The 18,738-nt window shown below is 43.6% G+C and overlaps 1 protein-coding gene across 1 annotated transcript in view; it reads left to right on the top strand.

Moving 5' to 3' along the window:
- Positions 1-18,738, top strand: part of LOC122540182 (dynein axonemal heavy chain 8-like) — a 1,370,012-nt gene that overhangs the window by 456,845 nt on the left and 894,429 nt on the right. The window contains exon 25 of the mRNA XM_087976825.1: positions 621-705. Within this exon, the coding sequence (XP_087832951.1) occupies positions 621-705 (85 nt within the window). The remainder of the gene's footprint in view (positions 1-620; positions 706-18,738) is intronic.

Genomic DNA, 18,738 nt, shown 5'->3' with positions numbered 1-18,738 from the left:
CATCCACTGCACTACTCTCATCTACACATCAAGTCACCCGCCTTGAAAATCTCAAATTAATTTGATAGAAATGATCTCCACCAGAAAGGTTATGCTGACTATCCTTGGTTAACCCATGCCTCACCAAGCGGAGATTAAAACTGACCCTCATAATGTTTTTCCAATAGTTTCTCAATGTTAGGTTCACTGGCTTGCAATTTTCTGGTTTATCGCCACCACACCTCTTGAAGTATCACGTAGCTACCCTGTAGCCCTTTAGACCTATCCTGTGGCCAAAGAAAATCTGAAAATTAAAGATATAATCCCTGTAACCTCCTCTCCCCCTGTAATAGATTTATCCACTTCTATTGTACATGCTGATTAATCCCATTGGTCTTTTTCAACTTCTGTTTGGTCTCTTGATTGCTCTGGTTTCAAACATGAAAGTGCAGTGTCTGAACACACTTCTTCTCAAAAGGCTTCACTGGATTCAAAACGTTAACTTTGATTTCTCTCCACAGATATTACCAGACTTGCTTAGTTTTTCCAGCAATTTCTGTTTCTACATCATATCATATCATCTTACTCTTGAATATGTATTTTACATATATGTACATTGTTTGATTTAGCACAGCAGGCAGAAGAGGACTTTATGGTTATTCAAACAATGTTGAAGAGTTTGCTCCTTTTATGAAGGCTGAAGTGCGCTTGGCAATTCCAAATGTGGTATGTTGCTATTGTAATCTATTTGGACTTGTAGAATATTTTAAGAGAATAATAAAATGTATTCTAAATCTATTCTGGTTAATTTTGACATTCTGCAACAAATCCATTGCCTCAGTGAAGAGGTCAGAGCTAGTTTCTACTGCCACCATGGACACAACATTTAGTTAATCAGTTCTCAATGGTTTTAGCTGCCATGAGATTTGAATGTGAGGGTTCAGGACTGCACTATTGAGTGGCTGCTCACTTAGACCATACTGTCCCTATTCTGAGGAGAAAGTGAGGACTGCAGATGCTAGAGATTAGAGTTGAGAGTGTGTTGTTGGAAAAGCACAACAGGTCAGGCAGCATTCGAGGAGTAGGAGAATTGATATTTCGAGCATAAGCCCTTCATCAGGAATGAGGCAGGAGAATCGACATTTCGGGCATACGTCCTTCATCAGGAATGAGGCAGGAGGATTGACATTTCGGGCATAAGCCCTTCATCAGGAATGAGGCAGGAGAATCGACGTTTTGGACATAAGTCCTTCATCAGGAATGCGACAGGAGAATCGACATTTCGGGCATAAGCCCTTCGTCAGGAATGAGGCGGCAGAATCGATAAGCCCTTCATCAAGAATGAGGCAAGAGAATCGATATTTCGGACATAAGCCCTTCATCAGGACTTATGCCCAAAACGTCGATTCTCCTGCTCCTCAGATATTGTCTGACCTGCTGTGCTTTTCCAGCAACTGTCCCTACTTTGAGTATATTGCATTTAAGTTTCTGTCTTACCCAAGAGTTCAGGATTGTCTAAATTTCTGGAATTCCAATAATCTCTTTGAATTAACTACAAAGATAAATAACACTGATCTTTGTCTTTCAGCTCTCTGGTACAAATGTTCCGTCCTCTCTTTCCAGAGTCTCAAAAGCATGTTTCTTCTGCTATCAATGTTGTGTCACATTATGCATTATTATATCATTAATATATGACATTTATACTTCGAGAAATATTTTTAGGCCTTGGCTAAATGTAAGTAAACCTCGCAAGCTGCCCACTCTAAGATGCATTCCAGTGCTGATTACCAAATTCAGTCCAGCACAATAGCAGATGGCCTGGTTGGCATTAGCATGGTAAGGTGGAAAGATTGCGATTGCAGCATCAATCGTCCAGATTACTTTTGTGAGGCTCAGAATAGCCGTTAGAATTTACAACTTATCCATGGGTAGGATTTTTCTATTTCTGGGAAAAGTGTGTGGGTGAGTGAGTTTCATGATATCTCCTGCACCAGGGATGGAATGAATTTTCTCACCTGATCTACTTTTCACTTGATAAATTTACGTGAGATTTTGGACACTTTTCTTGGAGAATTTCATGGTAAGTAAGATTGAAGTTCATGCCATTGCCAGCACCTTCAAATTTTCCCTCTTGTTCCATTTTTCTCACCACTTCAGAAGATGCAAGCTTAGAATGACACCTTACATTGTGTTGCTTGGTAATAATCACCAAAGCTGAAGAGTGTGGAGCTGGAAAAGCACAGCCAGTCAGGCAGCATCTGAGGAGCAGAAAAATTCACATTTTGAGCATAAGCTCTTCATCAGGAATGAGGCTTGTGGCCCAAGGGGACTGAGAGACAAATGTGAGGAGGGGAGGGGGGGGGGGGGGGGGGGAGGGGTGTGAGCCTGGGGGGAAGGTAGCTGGGAATGTGATAGGTAGATGAAGGTGGGAGTGAAGGTGACAGGTCAGAGAGGAGGGTGGGGTGGATAGATGGAAGGAAGATGGACAGGTAGGACTGTTGAAAAGGGTTTTGTCGAGTTGGAAGCTTGGATCTAAGATAAGGTGGGGGGAGAAGAAATGAGAAAACTAGTGAAATCCACATGTGGTTGGAGGCTCCAAAGGTGGAAGCTGAGGCATTCTTCCTCCAGGCATCAGGTGGTTAGGATTTGGCGGTAGATGAGGCCCAGAGTTTGCATGTCCTTCGAGGAGTGGGAGGGGAGTTAAAGTGTTTGGCCACAGGGTAGTGGGTTTGTTTAGTTCATGCGTCCTAAAGGTGTTCTCTGAAACATTCTGCAAGTTGGCATCCTGTCTCCCAAATGCAGTGGAGACCACATCGGGAACAACGGACTCAGTAGATGACATCATAGAGTCATAAAGTCATAGAGATGTACAGCACGGAAACAGACCCTTCAGTCCAACCCGTCCGTGCCGACCGCATAGCTGAACCCAATCTAGTCCCACCTGCCAGCACCCGGCCCATATCCCTCCAAACCCTTCCTTTTCATATACCCATCCAAATGCCTTTAAAATGTTGCAATTGTACCAGCCTCCACCACTTCCTCTGGCAGCTCATTCCACACACGAACCACCCTTTGCGTGAAAAAATTGCCCCTTAGGAGTCTTTTGTCTCTTCCCCCTCTCACCATAAACCTATGCCCTCTAGTTCTGGACTCCCCCACCCTGGGGAGGAAACTTTGTCTATTTATCCTATCCATGCCCCTCATAATTTTGCAAACCTCTATAAGGTCACCCGTCAGCGTCCGACGCTCCAGGGAAAACAACCCTAGCCTATTCAACCTCTCCTATAGCTCAAATCCTCCAACCTTGGCAACATTCTTGTAAATCTTTTCTGAACCCTTTCAAGTTTCACAACATCCTTCCGATAGGAAGGAGACCAGAATTATTCCAACACTGGCCTAACCAATATCCTGTATAGCCGCAACATGACCTTCCAACTCCTGTACTCAATACTCTGACCAATAAAGGAAAGCATACCAAACCCCTTCTTCGCTATCCTATCTACCTGCGACTCCACTTTCAAGGAGGTATGAGCCTGCACTCCAAGGTCTCTTTGTTCAGCAACACCCTCTAGGACCTTACCATTAAGTGTGTAAGTCCTGCTAAGATTTGCTTCCCAAAATGCAGCACCTCGCATTTAGCTGAATTAAACTCCATCTGCCAATTCTCAGCCCATTGGCCCATCTGGTCAAGATCCTGTTGTAATCTGAGGTAACCCTCTTCGCTGTCCACTACACCTCCAATTTTGATGTCATCAGCAAACTTACTAACTGTACCTCTTAAGCTCGCATCCAAATCATTTATATAAATGACAAAAAATAGTGGACCCAGCACCGATCTTTGTGGCACTCCACTGGTCACAGGCCTTCAGTCTTAAAACAACCCTCCACCACCACCCTCTGTCTTCTACCTTTGAGCCAGTTCTGTATCCACATGGCTAGTTCTCCCTGTATTCCATGAGATCTGACCTTGCTAATCAGTCTCCCATGGGGAACCTTGTCAAACACCTTACTGAAATCCATATAGATCACATCTACCACTCTGCTCTCATCAATCCTCTTTGTTACTTCTTCAGAAAACTCAATTAAGTTTGTGAGACATGATTTCCCATGCACAACGTCATGTTGACTATCCCTAATCAGTTCTTGCCTTGCCAAATAAATGTACATCCTGTCCCTCAGGATTCCCTCCAACACTTGCCACCACTGACGTCAGGCTCTCTTGTCTATAGTTCCCTGGTGTGTCCTTACCACCTTTCTTAAACAGTGCATCACGTTACCAACCTCCAGTCTTCCGGCACCTCAGCTGTGACTATCGATAATACAAATATCTCAACAAGAGGCCCAGCAATCACTTCTCGAGCTTCCCACAGAGTTCTAGGGTACACCTGGTCAGGTCTTGGACATTTATCAACTTTTATGCGTTTCAAGACATCCAGCGCTTCCTCCTCTGTAATATGGACATTTTGCAAGATGTCACCAACTATTTCCCGACATTCTATAACTTCTATGTCCCTTGAAGGAGTGGGAGGGGAGTTAAAGTGTTTGGCCACAGGGTGGTGGGTCTATTTGGTTCATGTGTCCCAAAGATGTTCTCTGAAACGTTCCGCAATTTGGCGTCCTGTCACCCCAATGTAGAGGCGACCACATCGGGAGCAATGGATGTGATAGGTGATGTGTGTGGAAGCACAGGTAAATCTCTGTTGGATGTGGAAAGATTCTTTGGGGCCTTGGACAGAAGTAAAGGCGAGTTGTGGGAGCAGGTTTTGCATCTCTTGTGCTGGCAAGGGAAGGTGCTGGGAATAGAAGGTGGGTCAGTGGGGGGCGTGGACCTAACAAGGGAGTTGCAGAGGGAATGCTCTCTCCAGAATTCAGATCTTTCCTCCCCACCCCTATCTGCATTCTGGAGAGACCTTTCCCTCCGTAACTCCCTTGTTAGTTCCACGTTCCCAACCAACCAACTCTCCATTCTCGGCATCGTCCCCTGCCACCATAAGCCTGTGCCCACACCTCCCCCCTTCCCTCCGTCCAAGGCCCCAAAGGATCTTTCCACATCCGACGGAGATTTACCTGTACTTTCACAGATGTCATTGAATGTGTCCCCTGCTCCCCCTGTGGCCTCCTCTACATTGGGGAGACAGGATGCCAACTTGCAGAATGTTTCAGAGAACATCTCTGGGACACACAAACTAAACAACCTCACCGCCCTTTGGCTGAACAGTTCAACTCCCCTTCCCACACCGCCAAGGACATGAAAGTCCTGAACCTCCTCTACCACCAAACCTGAACCGCCCAATGTCTAGAGGAAGAACGCCTCATCTTCCGCCTTGGGAGCCTCTAACCACAGGAGATCAATGTGGATTTCACCGGTTTCTTCATTTCCCCGCCCCCTACCTTATCCTAGATCCAACTCTCCAACTTGGCACTGCACTCATGAACTGTCCTACCTGTCCATCTTCCTTCCAACCAATCCACTCCACCCTCTTTCACCCCCACCTTCATCTACCTATCACATTCCCAGCCACCTTCCCCCCAGGCTCACCCTCCTACCATTTATGTCTCAGCCCCCTTGGGCCACAAGCCTCATTCCTGATGAATGTCTTATGTTTCACATATCGATTCTCCTGCTCCTTGGATGCTGCCTGACTGGCTGTGCTTTTCCAGCTCCACACTCTTTGATTCTAATCTCCAGCATCTTCAGTCCTCACTTTCTACGAATCGCCAAAGAAATGGCCCCGAAGAAAAGCAAACTCATTTTCCACTTCATGAATGGTGATCTGGAGTTGTTGTGGTTATAATGGTGGAGATTAGGTCAGTCCACATCCTAGACAATCAGCATATATGTGGCACACCAACATACACAGCCAGTCTGGATCCAAATAGCATTACAGGTCAATGGAGGATTTTATTTGAGGCTGGCTGCCCATCAGTTAATGCAAGAATGTCAATGATCTTCTGCACTCTATAAGGATAGGTACCGAAGTCTCTATATTCAGGAGCAGCGGGAGCGGTGAGAGTGAGGACCTTCTCTGCCAGGAAGGTAAGTTTCCCCCTAAAAGGACTTACTTTGAGAGTCAGTGGCCTTCATTTTCAGCAGGAGCAGGAGCAGTGATTATGAGGAGCTGAGTAGGAGCAGTCAAATTGTGCTCTGGGAAGGTGAGTGAACTGATATATTTGGGCAGTGGCTGAACCCTAGACACTATACATGTAGTGTCTCCCATTTGCCCTTCTCCTCCAACCAAAAAAAAAGACTATGGTGTGTTAATAAGGGAAGGATTTTCTATTTCTTTTTTATCGTGTGATTAGTCAAAAATTTTCCTTTTCTCTTCTTTTACTTATCTATTATTTGATACTATAGTTGGACTAAAGCTTAAGAGTGAAAATGGCAGGAGACCTCAGACCCGTGATATGCTCCTCTTGCTCAATGTGAGAGCTCAGGGACACGGCTGATGTCCCTGACTCCTTCACATGCAGGAAGTGTGTTCAGTTGCAGCTCTTGTTAGACCGCATGTTGGTTTTGGAGCTGTGGATGGACTCACTTTGGAGCATCCACAATGCTGAGGAGGTCATGGATAGCACATTTAGTGAATTGGTCACACCGCAGATGAGGATTGCTGAGGGAGAAAGGAAGTGGGTGACCAAAAGGCAGAGATAGCACAGGAAGGCAGTGCAGGTGTCCCCTGCAGTCATCTCCCTCCAAAACAGGTATACCATTTTGGATACAATTGGGGGGATGGCTCACCAGGGGAAGGCAGCAGTAGCCAGGTACATGGCACCATGCCTGGGTTTGCTTACAAAAGGGCAGGAGACAGAGTGGAAGGGCTATAGTCATAAGGGAGTTAATTGTAAAGGGAGTAGATAGGCGGTTCTGTAGTCAAAAACGAGACTCCCAAATGGTATGTTGCTTCCCAGGTGCACAGGTCGGGGATAACTCAGATCGGCTACAGAACATTCTAAAGGGGGAGAGCGAACAGCTAGTTATCATGGTGTACATAGGCACTAATGTCACAGGTGAAAAACAGGATGAGGTCCTACAAGCAGAATTTAGGGAGTTAGGAGCCAATTTAAAAACTAGGTCCTCAAGAGATAGTAATCTCAAGATTGCTACCAGTACCATGTGCTAGTCAGAATAGAAATGAAAGAATAGGCAGCATGAATGCGTGGCTTGAGAGCTGGTGCAGGAGGGAGGGTTTCAGACTTTTGGGACATTGGGACTGGCTCTGGGGGAGGTGGGACTATTACAAATTGGACCGTCTATACCTGGGTTGGACTGGAACCAATGTCCTAGGGAGTGGTTTTGCTAATGCTGTTGGGGAAGCTTTGAACTAATATGGCAGGGGAATAGGAACCAAATGAGAAGGTTGTTGGATAGTAAGGAGGTAGTAACTAAAGCCTGGAGGGAACTAAGTAATGAAGTCAGCGTGACTAAGGGGAAGAGTGGCCAAGTAGCAGATGATGAATGCAAAGGGACAGGTAGCCTGAGGTGCATTTGTTTTAATGCAAGAATATCTGGTTGGCGTGGACGGGTTGGACTGAAAGGTCTGTTTCCATGCTGTACATCTCTATGACTCTAAGTATAGTAGGTAAGGCAGATGAACTTAGGGTTTGGATTAGTACCTGGGAGTATGATGTTATTGCTATTATTGAGACTTTGTTGAGGAAAGGGCATGATTGGCAACTAAATATCCCAGGATATAGATGCTTCAGGCAGAATAGAGAGGGAGATAAAAGGAGTGGAGGAGTTGCTTTATAGGTTAGACAGCATATCACAGCTGTGCTGAAGGAGGGCATTATGGAAGACTCGAGCAGTGAGGCAATATGGGCAGAGCTGAAAAATAGGAAGGGTGCGGTAACAATGTTGGGGCTGTACTACACACCTCCAAACAGTGAATGTGAGATAGAGGAACAATATGTAAACAGATTATGGAAAGATATAGGAACAACAAGGTGGTGGTGATGGAAGGTTTTAATTTTCCCAACATTGACTGGGACTCACTTATTCTTATAGGTCTAGATGGAGCAGAATTTGTAAGGAGCATCCAGAGGATTTTATAGAGCAGTATGTAAATAAACCAACTGGGGAAGGGGCCATACTGGACAGAGTGTTGGGGAATGAGCCTGGTCACGTGGTTGAAATTTCAGTAGGGGAACACTTTGGAATAGTGATCACAATTCGATAAATTTTAGAATACTTATGGACAAAGATGAGAGTGGTCCTAAAAGAAGAGTGCTAAACTGGGAGAACGCCAACTACAGCAAATTTTGGCAGAAGCTGAGGAATGTGAATTGGGAGTAGCTGTTTGAAGGTAAATTCACATTTGATATGTGGGAGACATTTAAAGAGAGATTGATTAGAGTGCAGGATAGACGTGTCCCTGTGAAAATGAGGGATAGAAATGGCAAGATTAGGGAACCATGGATGACAGGTGAAATTGTGAGACTAGATAAAAGGAAAAAGGAAGCATACATAAGGTCAACGTGACTGAAAACAGACAAAGCTTTGGACGAATATCAAGAAATTAGGACCAATCTGCAGTGAGGAATTAAGAGGCCTAAAAGGAGTCATGAAATATCTTCAGCAAACATGGTTAAGGAAAATCCCAAAGCCTTTTATTCGTATGTAAGGAGCAAGAGGGTAACTAGAGAAAGGGTTGGCCCACTCAAGGACAAAGGAGGAAAGTTATGTGTGGAGTAAGAGAAAATGGGTGAGATTCTTAATGAGTACTTTGCATTGGTATTCATCGAGGAGAGGGACATGACAGGTGTTGAGGTTAGGGATAGATGTTTGATTACTCTAGATCAAGTTGGCAAAAGGAGGGAGAGGGTGTTGGGTATTCTAAAAGACATTAAGATGGACAGGTCCCCACATATGGATGGGATCTATCCTAGGTTACTGAGGGAAGTGAGAGAGGGAATAGTTGGGGCCTTAATAGATATCTTTGCGGCATCCTTGAACACAGGTGAGGTCCTGGAGGACTGTAGAATTGCAAATGTTGTCCCCTTGTTTAAGAAGGGTAGCAAGCATAATCCAGGTAATTATAGACTTGTGAGCCTGCGCCAATGGTAGGGAAGCTGCTAGAGAAGCTACTGAGGGATATGACCTATTTACATTTGGAAGAAAATGAACTTATTAGTGATTGGCAATATGGGTTTTGTGCAAGGAAGGTCATGTCTTGCCAACTTAATAGAATTCTTTGAAGACATGGCAAAGTTGATTAATGAGGGAAAGGCTGTAGATGTCATATACATGGACTTTAGTAAGGCATTGGATAAAGTTTCCCTTGTAGGCTGATGGAGAAAGTGAAGTCACATGAGGTCCAGGGTGTACTAGCTAGATGGAGAGAGAAATGGCTGGGCAACAGGAGACAGAGAGTAGTAATGGAAGGGAGTTTCTCAAAATGGAGAGAGGTGACCAGTGGTGTTCCACAGGAATCCGTGCTGGGACCACTGTTGTTTGTGATATACATAAATGATCTGGAGGAAGGTGTAGGTGGTCTGATTAGCAAGTTTGCAGACGACACAAAGATTGGTGGAGTAGCAGATAATGAAGAGGACTGTCAGAGAATGCAGCAACATACAGATAAATTGGAGAGTTGGGCGGAAAAATTGCAGATGGAGTTCAATCCAGGCAAATGCGAGGTGATGTATTTTGGAAGATCTAATTCAAGAGCGAACTATATGTTAAATGGAAAAGCCCTGGGGAAAACTGATGTACAGAGAGATCTGTGTGTCCAGGTCCATTGTACCCTTAAGGTAGCAACGCAGGTGGATAGAGTGGTCAAGAAGGCATACAGTATGCTTTCCTTCATTGGATGGAGTATTGAGTACAAAAGTTGACAAGTCATGTTACAGTTGTATAGGACTTTGGTTCGGGCACATTTGCGTACAGTTCTGGCCGTCACATTACCAAAAGGATGTGGATGCTTTGGAGAGGGTGCAGAGGAGGTTCGCCTCTGGTATGGAGGTAGCTAGCTATGAAGAGAGGTTGAGAAGATTAGGATTGTTTTCTTTAGAAAGACGGAGGTTGAGGGAGAACCTGATTGAGGTCTACAAATTAATGAGAGGTACAGAAAGGTTAGATAGCAAGAAGCTTTTTCCCAGAGCGGTGGACTCAATTACTAGGGGTCATGAGTTCAAGATGAGAGGGGAAAGGTTTAAGGGAGATATGTGTGGAAAGTTCATCACGCAGAGGGTGGTGTGTGCCTGGAATGAATTGCCAGCGGAGGTGGGAGAGGTGGGCATGATAATGTCATTTAAGATGTATCTAGACAGATATGTGAATGGACAGGGAGCAGAGGGATACAGGTCCTTAGAAAATAAGTGACAGGTTTAGTTAGAGGATCTGGATCAGTGCAGGCTTGGTGGGCCGAAGGGCCTGTTCCTGTGCTGTAATTTTCTTTGTTCTTTGTCCTTTGAATATAGGAACAGGAGTAGGCCATTCAGCCCTCGCAATCGTTTCACCATTCAATTAGATCATGGCTGATCTGTAACTTAACTCCACATACCTGTCTTTGGGCCCTTATTCCTTCATACCTTTGTATAGCAAAACTTTATCTATCTCAGATATAAAATCAGCAACTGATCTAGCCTCCACTGCTGCTGTGGAAGAGTTTCAAACATCTACCACCCTTTGTGTGTAGAAGAACTTCCTAATATATCTCCTGAATGATCTAGCCCTAATTCTAAGACTATGCTTCCCTGGGTGTGGAATTGCCATCCAGTGGAAACAGTTTATCTTTAAGTATCCTATATTTTCCTGTTAATATACTGAAGACTTCGATCAGATCACCCTTCAGCTTCTAAACAGAAAACAGGCCTAATTTATATAATCTCTCCTCATAACCCTTGAAACCCAAGTATCAATCTGGTAAAACCACATTATACTCCCTCCAAGGCCAATGTATCCTTTCTAAGGTGTGTTGCCTAGATCTGCTCACAGTACTCCAAGTAGGATCCAGCCAGGGTTTTATATAACTTCAGCATAACTTCTGCATCCTTGTTCTGCAGTCCTCTGGATATGGCATGGTGATTCAGTGGTTAGCACTGCTGCCTCACGGCGCCTGGAGCCTGGGTTTGATTCCAGCCTCAGGTGATTGTCTGAGCGGAGTTTGCACATTCTCACTGTGTCTGAGTGGGTTTCCTCGGGTGCTCCAATTTCCTCCCACAATCCAAACGTGTGCAGGCACTATGCTAAATTGCCCATTGTGTTCAGGGATACGTAAATTAGGTGCATTCAGCAATGGTAAAATGTAGGGGATTGGGTCTGGGTGGGTTTCTCTACGGAGGGTTGGTGAGGACTTGTTGGACCAAATGGACTAGAAAGAGAAGAAAGTCCAAAGATGTGCAGGTCAGGTGAATTGGCCATGCTAAATTGCCCGTAGTGTTAGGTAAGGGGTAAATGTAGGGGTATGGGTGGGTTGCGCTTCGGCGGGTCGGTGCGGACTTGTTGGGCCGAAGGGCCTGTTTCCACACTGTAATGTAATCTAATCTAATCTAAAAATCTAAAAAAGGTCAGCATTCCATTATCTTTCTTGATTATTTTCTGCATCTGTTCATGACATTTTAAAGATCTATGTACTTGACCCGCTAAATCTTTGGATAGCCACAGTATTTAACTTCATACTATATAGAAAGCATCGTAATCTATCCTTTCTTGGTCCAAAAATGCAAAACCTCACAATTGCTTATGTTAAACTTCATCTGCCACAATTATGCCAATTGACTTAGGCTATTAATTTTCTTTTATAATTTTATACTTTCATCTACAATGTCTACAGTGTCGCCTAATTTTGTGTCATGAGCAAATTTGGATGTTCATTATCCTTCCTTCAGTACCTGTGTACTGGCTTTCTGTGTTTTGTGCACAAGTATTCCCAGGTTCCTTTGTGTCACAGCTTTCTGCAGTTTTCCCCATTTAAATAATAGTCATCCCTTCCAAAAATTAATAGCTTTACATTTTCCCACAGTACAATCCATTTGCTGACTTTCTGCTCACTTACCCTACCAGTATCTCTCTGTTAACTGTTTATGTCCCTCTCACAACCTGACTTTCCACCTATTTTTTTGTACCATCTTCAAATTTGGTGACAGTGCATTCACTTCCTTGCTCCAATCATTAATATATATATAGAGGTGGGCAGGCACTATTTCGTTCGGATAATCAATTATTTGGTTCATTGATTAAATGCCTTTCCTCTGGGGCTCGGAGTTTTTAAAGTCTGCTCCCCATTCAGGAGACTGCAGCAGCACACAGTGGGTGAGCCCCCCCCCCCCACACACCCCCAGTCCCGCCCCATCCAACACTGCCCCCCTGCCTGCCCCCCACCTGTCCCCCAACTCCGTCCAACACCACCCCCCAACTCCATCCATCCAACACTGTCCCCTGAACGCTCCTCCAAACCAGTCCAACACCGCCCCTGCCCTGCCCCCTCCCCAACCCTCTCCAATACCGCTCCCCACTGGCCCCCAACCCTGTCCAATACCACTCCCCGTTCGTCCCCTTTCAACACCGCCCCCCCCACCCCAATCCCGTCCAACACCACTCCTGCCTGCCTCCCAACCCTGTCCAACCCCTCCCGCCCCCCCACCCCGTCCAACTCCACCCCCCACCCACGCCCCCTAACCCCGTGCAACACCACTCCTGCCTGCCCCCAATCCTGTCCAACCCTGTCCAACTCCACCCCACTCCAACCCAGTCCAACTCCGCCCCCAACCCCATCCGCCCCCATCGCCCCACCCCATCCGCCCCCAGGGCAGCCAGGCTGTACACCAACAACAAGACTGCTGCTGCTTCCTTTGTGGGGTAAGTCTCCAAGCATCATGCGTGCGCATGCACACACACACACACACACATACACACACACATAGACACACATACACAACACACACACACGCACACACAACCTTTTACTTTACAAGACAATGTTAGAGAGGTTATCTGAGGAAAGAGGGGGTGGGTTTAGTGTACACCCTCTGTAGAACTCAAGGGAAAGTGTGGGGGGAGAGAGAGAGAGAGAGAGAGAGGGCGGGAGGTCAGTCATTTGGAGACGGTGTCTGTTTAATCACTGTAAACAAAAGACGCGATCACTGTTGGAAACACATCTTTGATGTAATGTTTCTATTGGGACCTCGAGATCTCTTTCGGATACTCCAATTTGAGGATAATTGGTATTCAGATAATCGAGGTTCCTCTGTATTGTTAACACTTGTAGTCCCAACACTGATCTCTGTAGAACCCTACTGGTTACAGGTCACCAACCTGAAAAAGAACCCCTAATATCCACTAACAGTTTCCTGCCCATTAACCAGTTTACTATCACCAATGAGGAGAAAGTGAGGACTGCAGATGCTGGAGATCAGAGCTGAAAATGTGTTGCTGGAAAAGCGCAGCAGGTCAGGCAGCATCCAAGGAACAGGAGAATCGACGTTTCGGGCAAAAGCCCTTCTGCCAACCTCTTATCTTATGACTTAACCTTTTGTGAGGTACCTTGCTGAATGCCTTCTTGAGATTCAAATACAACACATTTACTGGTTTCCCTCTATCCACTCTGTTTAACACTTTCTTAAAATTCAGTAATAAATTAGACTTCATTTCCCTTCCATGAATCCAAGCTGACTCTGCTTAATTAGATGATGATCCCAAATGTTCTGCTGTTATCTCCTTAACAATTAACTCTGATATTTTTCCAACAGCAGATATTTGGTTAATTGACTTGTGGTTCCCTGCTTATTGCTTTCTTTTCTTTTTATGTAACGGTATCATATTGGCAGTTTTCCAATCTTCTAGTACTTTTCCAGAGTCGACTTTTGGAAAATTACAAGCAATGCATCCACTATCTCTGTAGCTCCTTCGTTTAGGATCCTAGGATGCAAGTCATCCAGGCAAGAGGATCTCTCTACTTTTAGCCCCATTAGTTAGTCTTAAGACTCTATCTTTAGTAATAATAGAACATAGAACATAGAAAAGTACAGCACAGAACAAGCCCTTTGGCCCACGATGTTGTGCCGAGATTTAATGCTAACGTCAAATATAGTAACTTAACCCACACACCCCTCAACTCACTGCTATCCATATGCATGTCCAGCAACCGCTTAAATGTCCCCAATGACTCTGCTTCCACCACCACAGCTGGCAACGCATCCCATGTATTCACAACTCTCTGCATAAAGAACCTACCTCTGACGTCTCCTTTATACCTTCCTCCTAATATCTTCAAACTATGACTTCTTGTACCAGTCAATCCTGCCCTGGGGAAAAGTCTCTAGCTATTGATTCTATCTATTCCTCTCAATATTTTGTACACTTCGATCAGGTCTCCTCTCTTCCTCCTTCTCTCCAGAGAGAGAAGTCCGAACTTATTCAACCTTTCTTCATAAGGCAAGCCCTCCAGTCCAGGCAGCATCCTGGAAAACCATCTTTGCACCCTCTCCAAAGCCTCTGTATCTTGCCTATAGTAGGGCGACCAGAACAGAACACAATATTCCAATTGTGGTCTTACCAGAGACTTGTAGAGCTGCAGCAAAACCTCGCGGCTCTTAAACTCGACTCCCCCGTTAATGAAAGCCAGTGATGACTTAATTACTCCCCCGCATTCTTTAGTATTAATCATATGTTTGAAGTATCTTCTGCTGCAAAGACTGATGCAAAATACCTGTTTAACTCTCATGCCATTTGTTCTCCTCTATAACTATGTCCACAGATTCATTTTCTAAGGGGTCTATGTTCACTTTGGCCTCTCTCTTCCTTTTTATATATTTAAAGAAATTCTTATTGTCAGCTTTTTATATTCCTTGCTAATTTGCCCTTCTTTTTTATTTTCTTTCTCTTTATGATCTTTTAGCCCTTCTTTGCTGGATTCTAAATACTCTCCTCAACTTAATACTCTCCTTAATTTCCTTTAATTAGCCATAGTTAGCTTTTTACTCTCTTAGAGCCTTTCTTCTGAAATATATTTTTGCTGAACATGATGAATTACATGATGTATTTAAATGTCTGCCAACCCTTGCTTAATGTCTTTCTTGCTAATAGATCAGCTCAGTCTCATTCATTAGTAATCAACAAGTCAGCAAGTTTATAATTTGTGAAGCAATTACCTGTGCTTCTTGTGAGGAAGTGAAAGAACTCAGACAAGCTAAAAGATCATTTCAGTGAACCCCTGAAGAGGAGCCATGAAACTGCTTCCCCAAGTTGCCTCCTTAACCTGCAACACCAATGCTTTTTTTTGTCTGTGTCTGTCTGTAAGTGTGCATAGGAGGTTATAAGGGGCTCAGAATTTTAACTAATAGAGTTATGTATTTACAGCTCATCGTTGTTTCCCTATAGCTAGAATCTAATTATTGTTGTTCCTTACAGAAACCTAGCCATGTTGGCTGTATATCTGAGTGTAAACAAATAGTTAAATTGAGAGATATTTTTGCATATTTTGATAAATCTTTACACTTTGTGATGATTGCAGGAATAATGGGGCTTGATTGTAAGTGAGTTGTGACAAATAACAAATCTCTGTTGACGTTTCTTTCTTAAGTTCATAAGTTCACAAGTTCATAAGATATAGAGGCAGAATTAGACCATTCAGCACATAGAGTCTGCTCTGCCATTTGATCATGCATGTTAAGCTCCTCACCCCCATTTTCCTGCCTTCTCTGCAAATCGCTTCAACCCATTACTAACTAAAATTCTATCTAACTCCTCCTTAAATTTACTCACTGTCCCAGCAGCAACTGCATTTTGGGATAGTGAATTCCACAGATATTCTACTAGTTACAAATTTACAATTTTTAATTGATAGTCATCAAGGATGAGTTCATAACCATTGAGTTTTCTTTTAGAAATAGTTAAGTAATCTAATATGTTCCTTTGATAAATTTATATACACAATCACAATTATACCTGTCAAAACACTATAGCAATAAGATCCAAACATCTTTCACTTATTTATTTATCCAGCTGCCTTTTCAAAGTAATTGAAATGTCATCAGACTCTATCTGCAATGCATTTGGACACTCAACATAGAGTTTTAGTTATATTTAATCCCTCATTGAAATCAGAATCATCCTCCAGACAACTTCATTTCTTTGTTTCTTTATTCTAATCTTTTCTCTGGTCAACACCCGTTGCTTAACTTCCCAATATATTTTGAGTTCTAGCTTTTTAAATTCCATTTCCTGTTCCTTTCCAAAGTTTCTTATTTCAAAGTCTCCTTTCTTTTCATTCTGCTCCGATTCCATCTCCCTTTATTTTCCTTTTTTCCATTTTACTTTTTATCTCTATTTATTCCAATTCAAGCTTTTCCATTTCTCTTTCTCTCTCAGTCATTCTTTTTCCATTTCTAATTATGCCTAAGCTAACTCTAATAAAATATGTCAATTTCAGATTTACCTTTGAGTTCTCAATGTAGTACTCAAAAGGAATAAACACAAAATTAAATAAATACACAAGGCGTTTTGAAAGGTTTTAAGTCACACTGCAAAACAAGTTTTATCCAATCCCCATCTGCATCAGATCACATGTCAAATTACCCATCGGTATCTGATCTTTAAATTTGACTCATCTGTTTCTTCCACTTCTGTGAATTGTGAAGTCTTCTTACAGTGTATATGTATGAAAGAGAAAGCTTAGAATTTCTCAGATTCCATATAATCTCCATATTTCTAATCACCTTCTCCTGGTCTACAAATTTAACAAGCTAAGCCTTTATATCAGCATAATTGTGTCTCCCCTGAAAGGTCCTGTACTCCTTCTTGGGAGAAAAACTATATTTGCTTCTCACATCAGTTTGGTCTTCTCCAAAACAACACGGAAAACTTTTAATCTCCAGGTTTTCTAATTTAAAATCAATTCTTAGTTATTCTAAACTAAAACCAGCTAAGGCTTTTAGTGTTTGCAGGCTCTGTCATTATCCCACTGTATTGTGCTAGGACAGTAGGTAGTGTTCGGACTCGTCAGCTCCAGGCCCACAACACTGGTGGTGCCTGAAATGAGGACTCCTCGTGGCAGTGAGCCTGGAACCTGGATTCTTGGCAGTGATGGTGCCCTGGATGAGGACTGCTGGGAGTGTAGGCCCAGATCTGAGACGTTTGGTGGTGTTGGCAAGGCCGTGGTGGCAGCAGAGCTGCGGTTTCCTAAGCCATCAGCATTGTCAGTGCTGTGCTCATTGTGGGACTCCTTGAGGACCGGAACACCTTGCAGAGCCCTGAATTAATGTTTGAGACCCCAATTTGTACATAAGATGAATTCGTATTTAAGTAGTTTCTTTTTATCCTAATTGTACCTCAAAATGGCATTGGTATATTCAAGGTATGTGTGACAATGAATAAATCATTCATCATTTTGTAAGAACAATCTTCACTTAACACAAACAAATTTTGGAATCATTTGCTCTCTGACATATGCTGTATTTGGTCATGGTTCCATAGAACATAGAACATTACAGCGCAGTGCAGACCATTCGGTCCTCGATGTTGCACTGACCTGTGGAACCAATCTGAAGCATATCTAACCCACACTATTCTATTTTCATCCATATGTTTATCCAATGATCATTTAAATGCCCTTAAAGTTGGCGAATCTACTACTGTTCCAGGCAGTGCATTCCATGCCCCTACTACTCTCTGAGTAAAGAAACTACCTCTGGCATCTGTTCTATATCTATCACCCTTTAATTTAAAGGCATGTCCCCTCCTGCAAGCCATCTCCTTCCAAGGAAAAAGGCTCTCACTGTCCACCCTATCTAACTCTCTGATTATCTTATATGTCTCAATTAAGTCACCTCTCAACCTTCTTCTCTCTAGCGAAAACAGCCTGAAGTCCCTCAGCCTTTCCTCATAAAACCTTCCCTCCATACCAGGCAACATCCTCGTAAATTTCCTCTGAACCCTTTCCAAAGCTTCTACATTCTTATGTAGAAACTTAGTGATTTACAGAATGGAAACAGACCCTTCATTCCAACTCGTCCATACTGACCAGTTATCCTACATTAATCTAATGCCATTTGTCAGCGCTTGGCCCATATCTCTCCAAACCCTTCCTATTCATATACCCATCCAGATGCCTTTTAAATGCAGTAATTGTACCAGCTTCCACCACTTCCTCTGCCAGCTCATTCCATACATGCACTGCTCTCTGCATGAAAAAGTTGCCCCTTAGGTCCCTTTTAACTATTTTCCCTCTCACCCTAAACCTATGTCCTTTAGTTCTGGATAGCCTCATCCCAGGGAAAAGAACTTGTATATTTACCCTATCCGTGCTCCTCATGATCTTATACACCTCTGTAAGGTCATCCCACAGCCTCTGACTCTCCAGGGAATAAGGAGGATAATGAAATAATAGGTTGGCTAAAAATGGAGGATCTTGAAATTTTGACTGTATTGAAAGCTAATAATTCACCAGGAAGATATGAGATGCATCCAAGGATACAAAGAGATACAAGGAAAAAGGTTGGGAACATACTGCCCATAATCTTCCTCTTTGGGGCAGCATGGTGGTACAGTGGTTAGCACTGCTGCCTCAGAGTGCCGGGGACCTGGGTTCGATTCCAGCCTTGGATGACTGTCTGTGTGGAGTTTGCACATTTTCCCCGTGTCTGTGTGGGTTTCCTCTGGGTGCTCTGGTTTCTTCCCACAATCCAAAGATGTGCAGGTTAGGTGAATTGGCCAAGCTAAATTGCCCATAGTGTTTGATGCATTAGTCAGAGGAAAATGGGTCTGGGTGGATTACTCTTTGGAGGGTTAGTGTGGACTTGTTGGGCCGAAGGGCCTTGTTT

This window comes from Chiloscyllium plagiosum, unplaced genomic scaffold (assembly GCF_037043375.1).
Source record: "Chiloscyllium plagiosum isolate Xiang-an unplaced genomic scaffold, Cpla_swu_hap1 HiC_scaffold_3, whole genome shotgun sequence".
Lineage (NCBI taxonomy): Eukaryota > Metazoa > Chordata > Chondrichthyes > Orectolobiformes > Hemiscylliidae > Chiloscyllium > Chiloscyllium plagiosum.
Note: the sequence above shows the minus strand (reverse complement) of the source record. Positions and strands in the feature narration are given on the sequence as shown.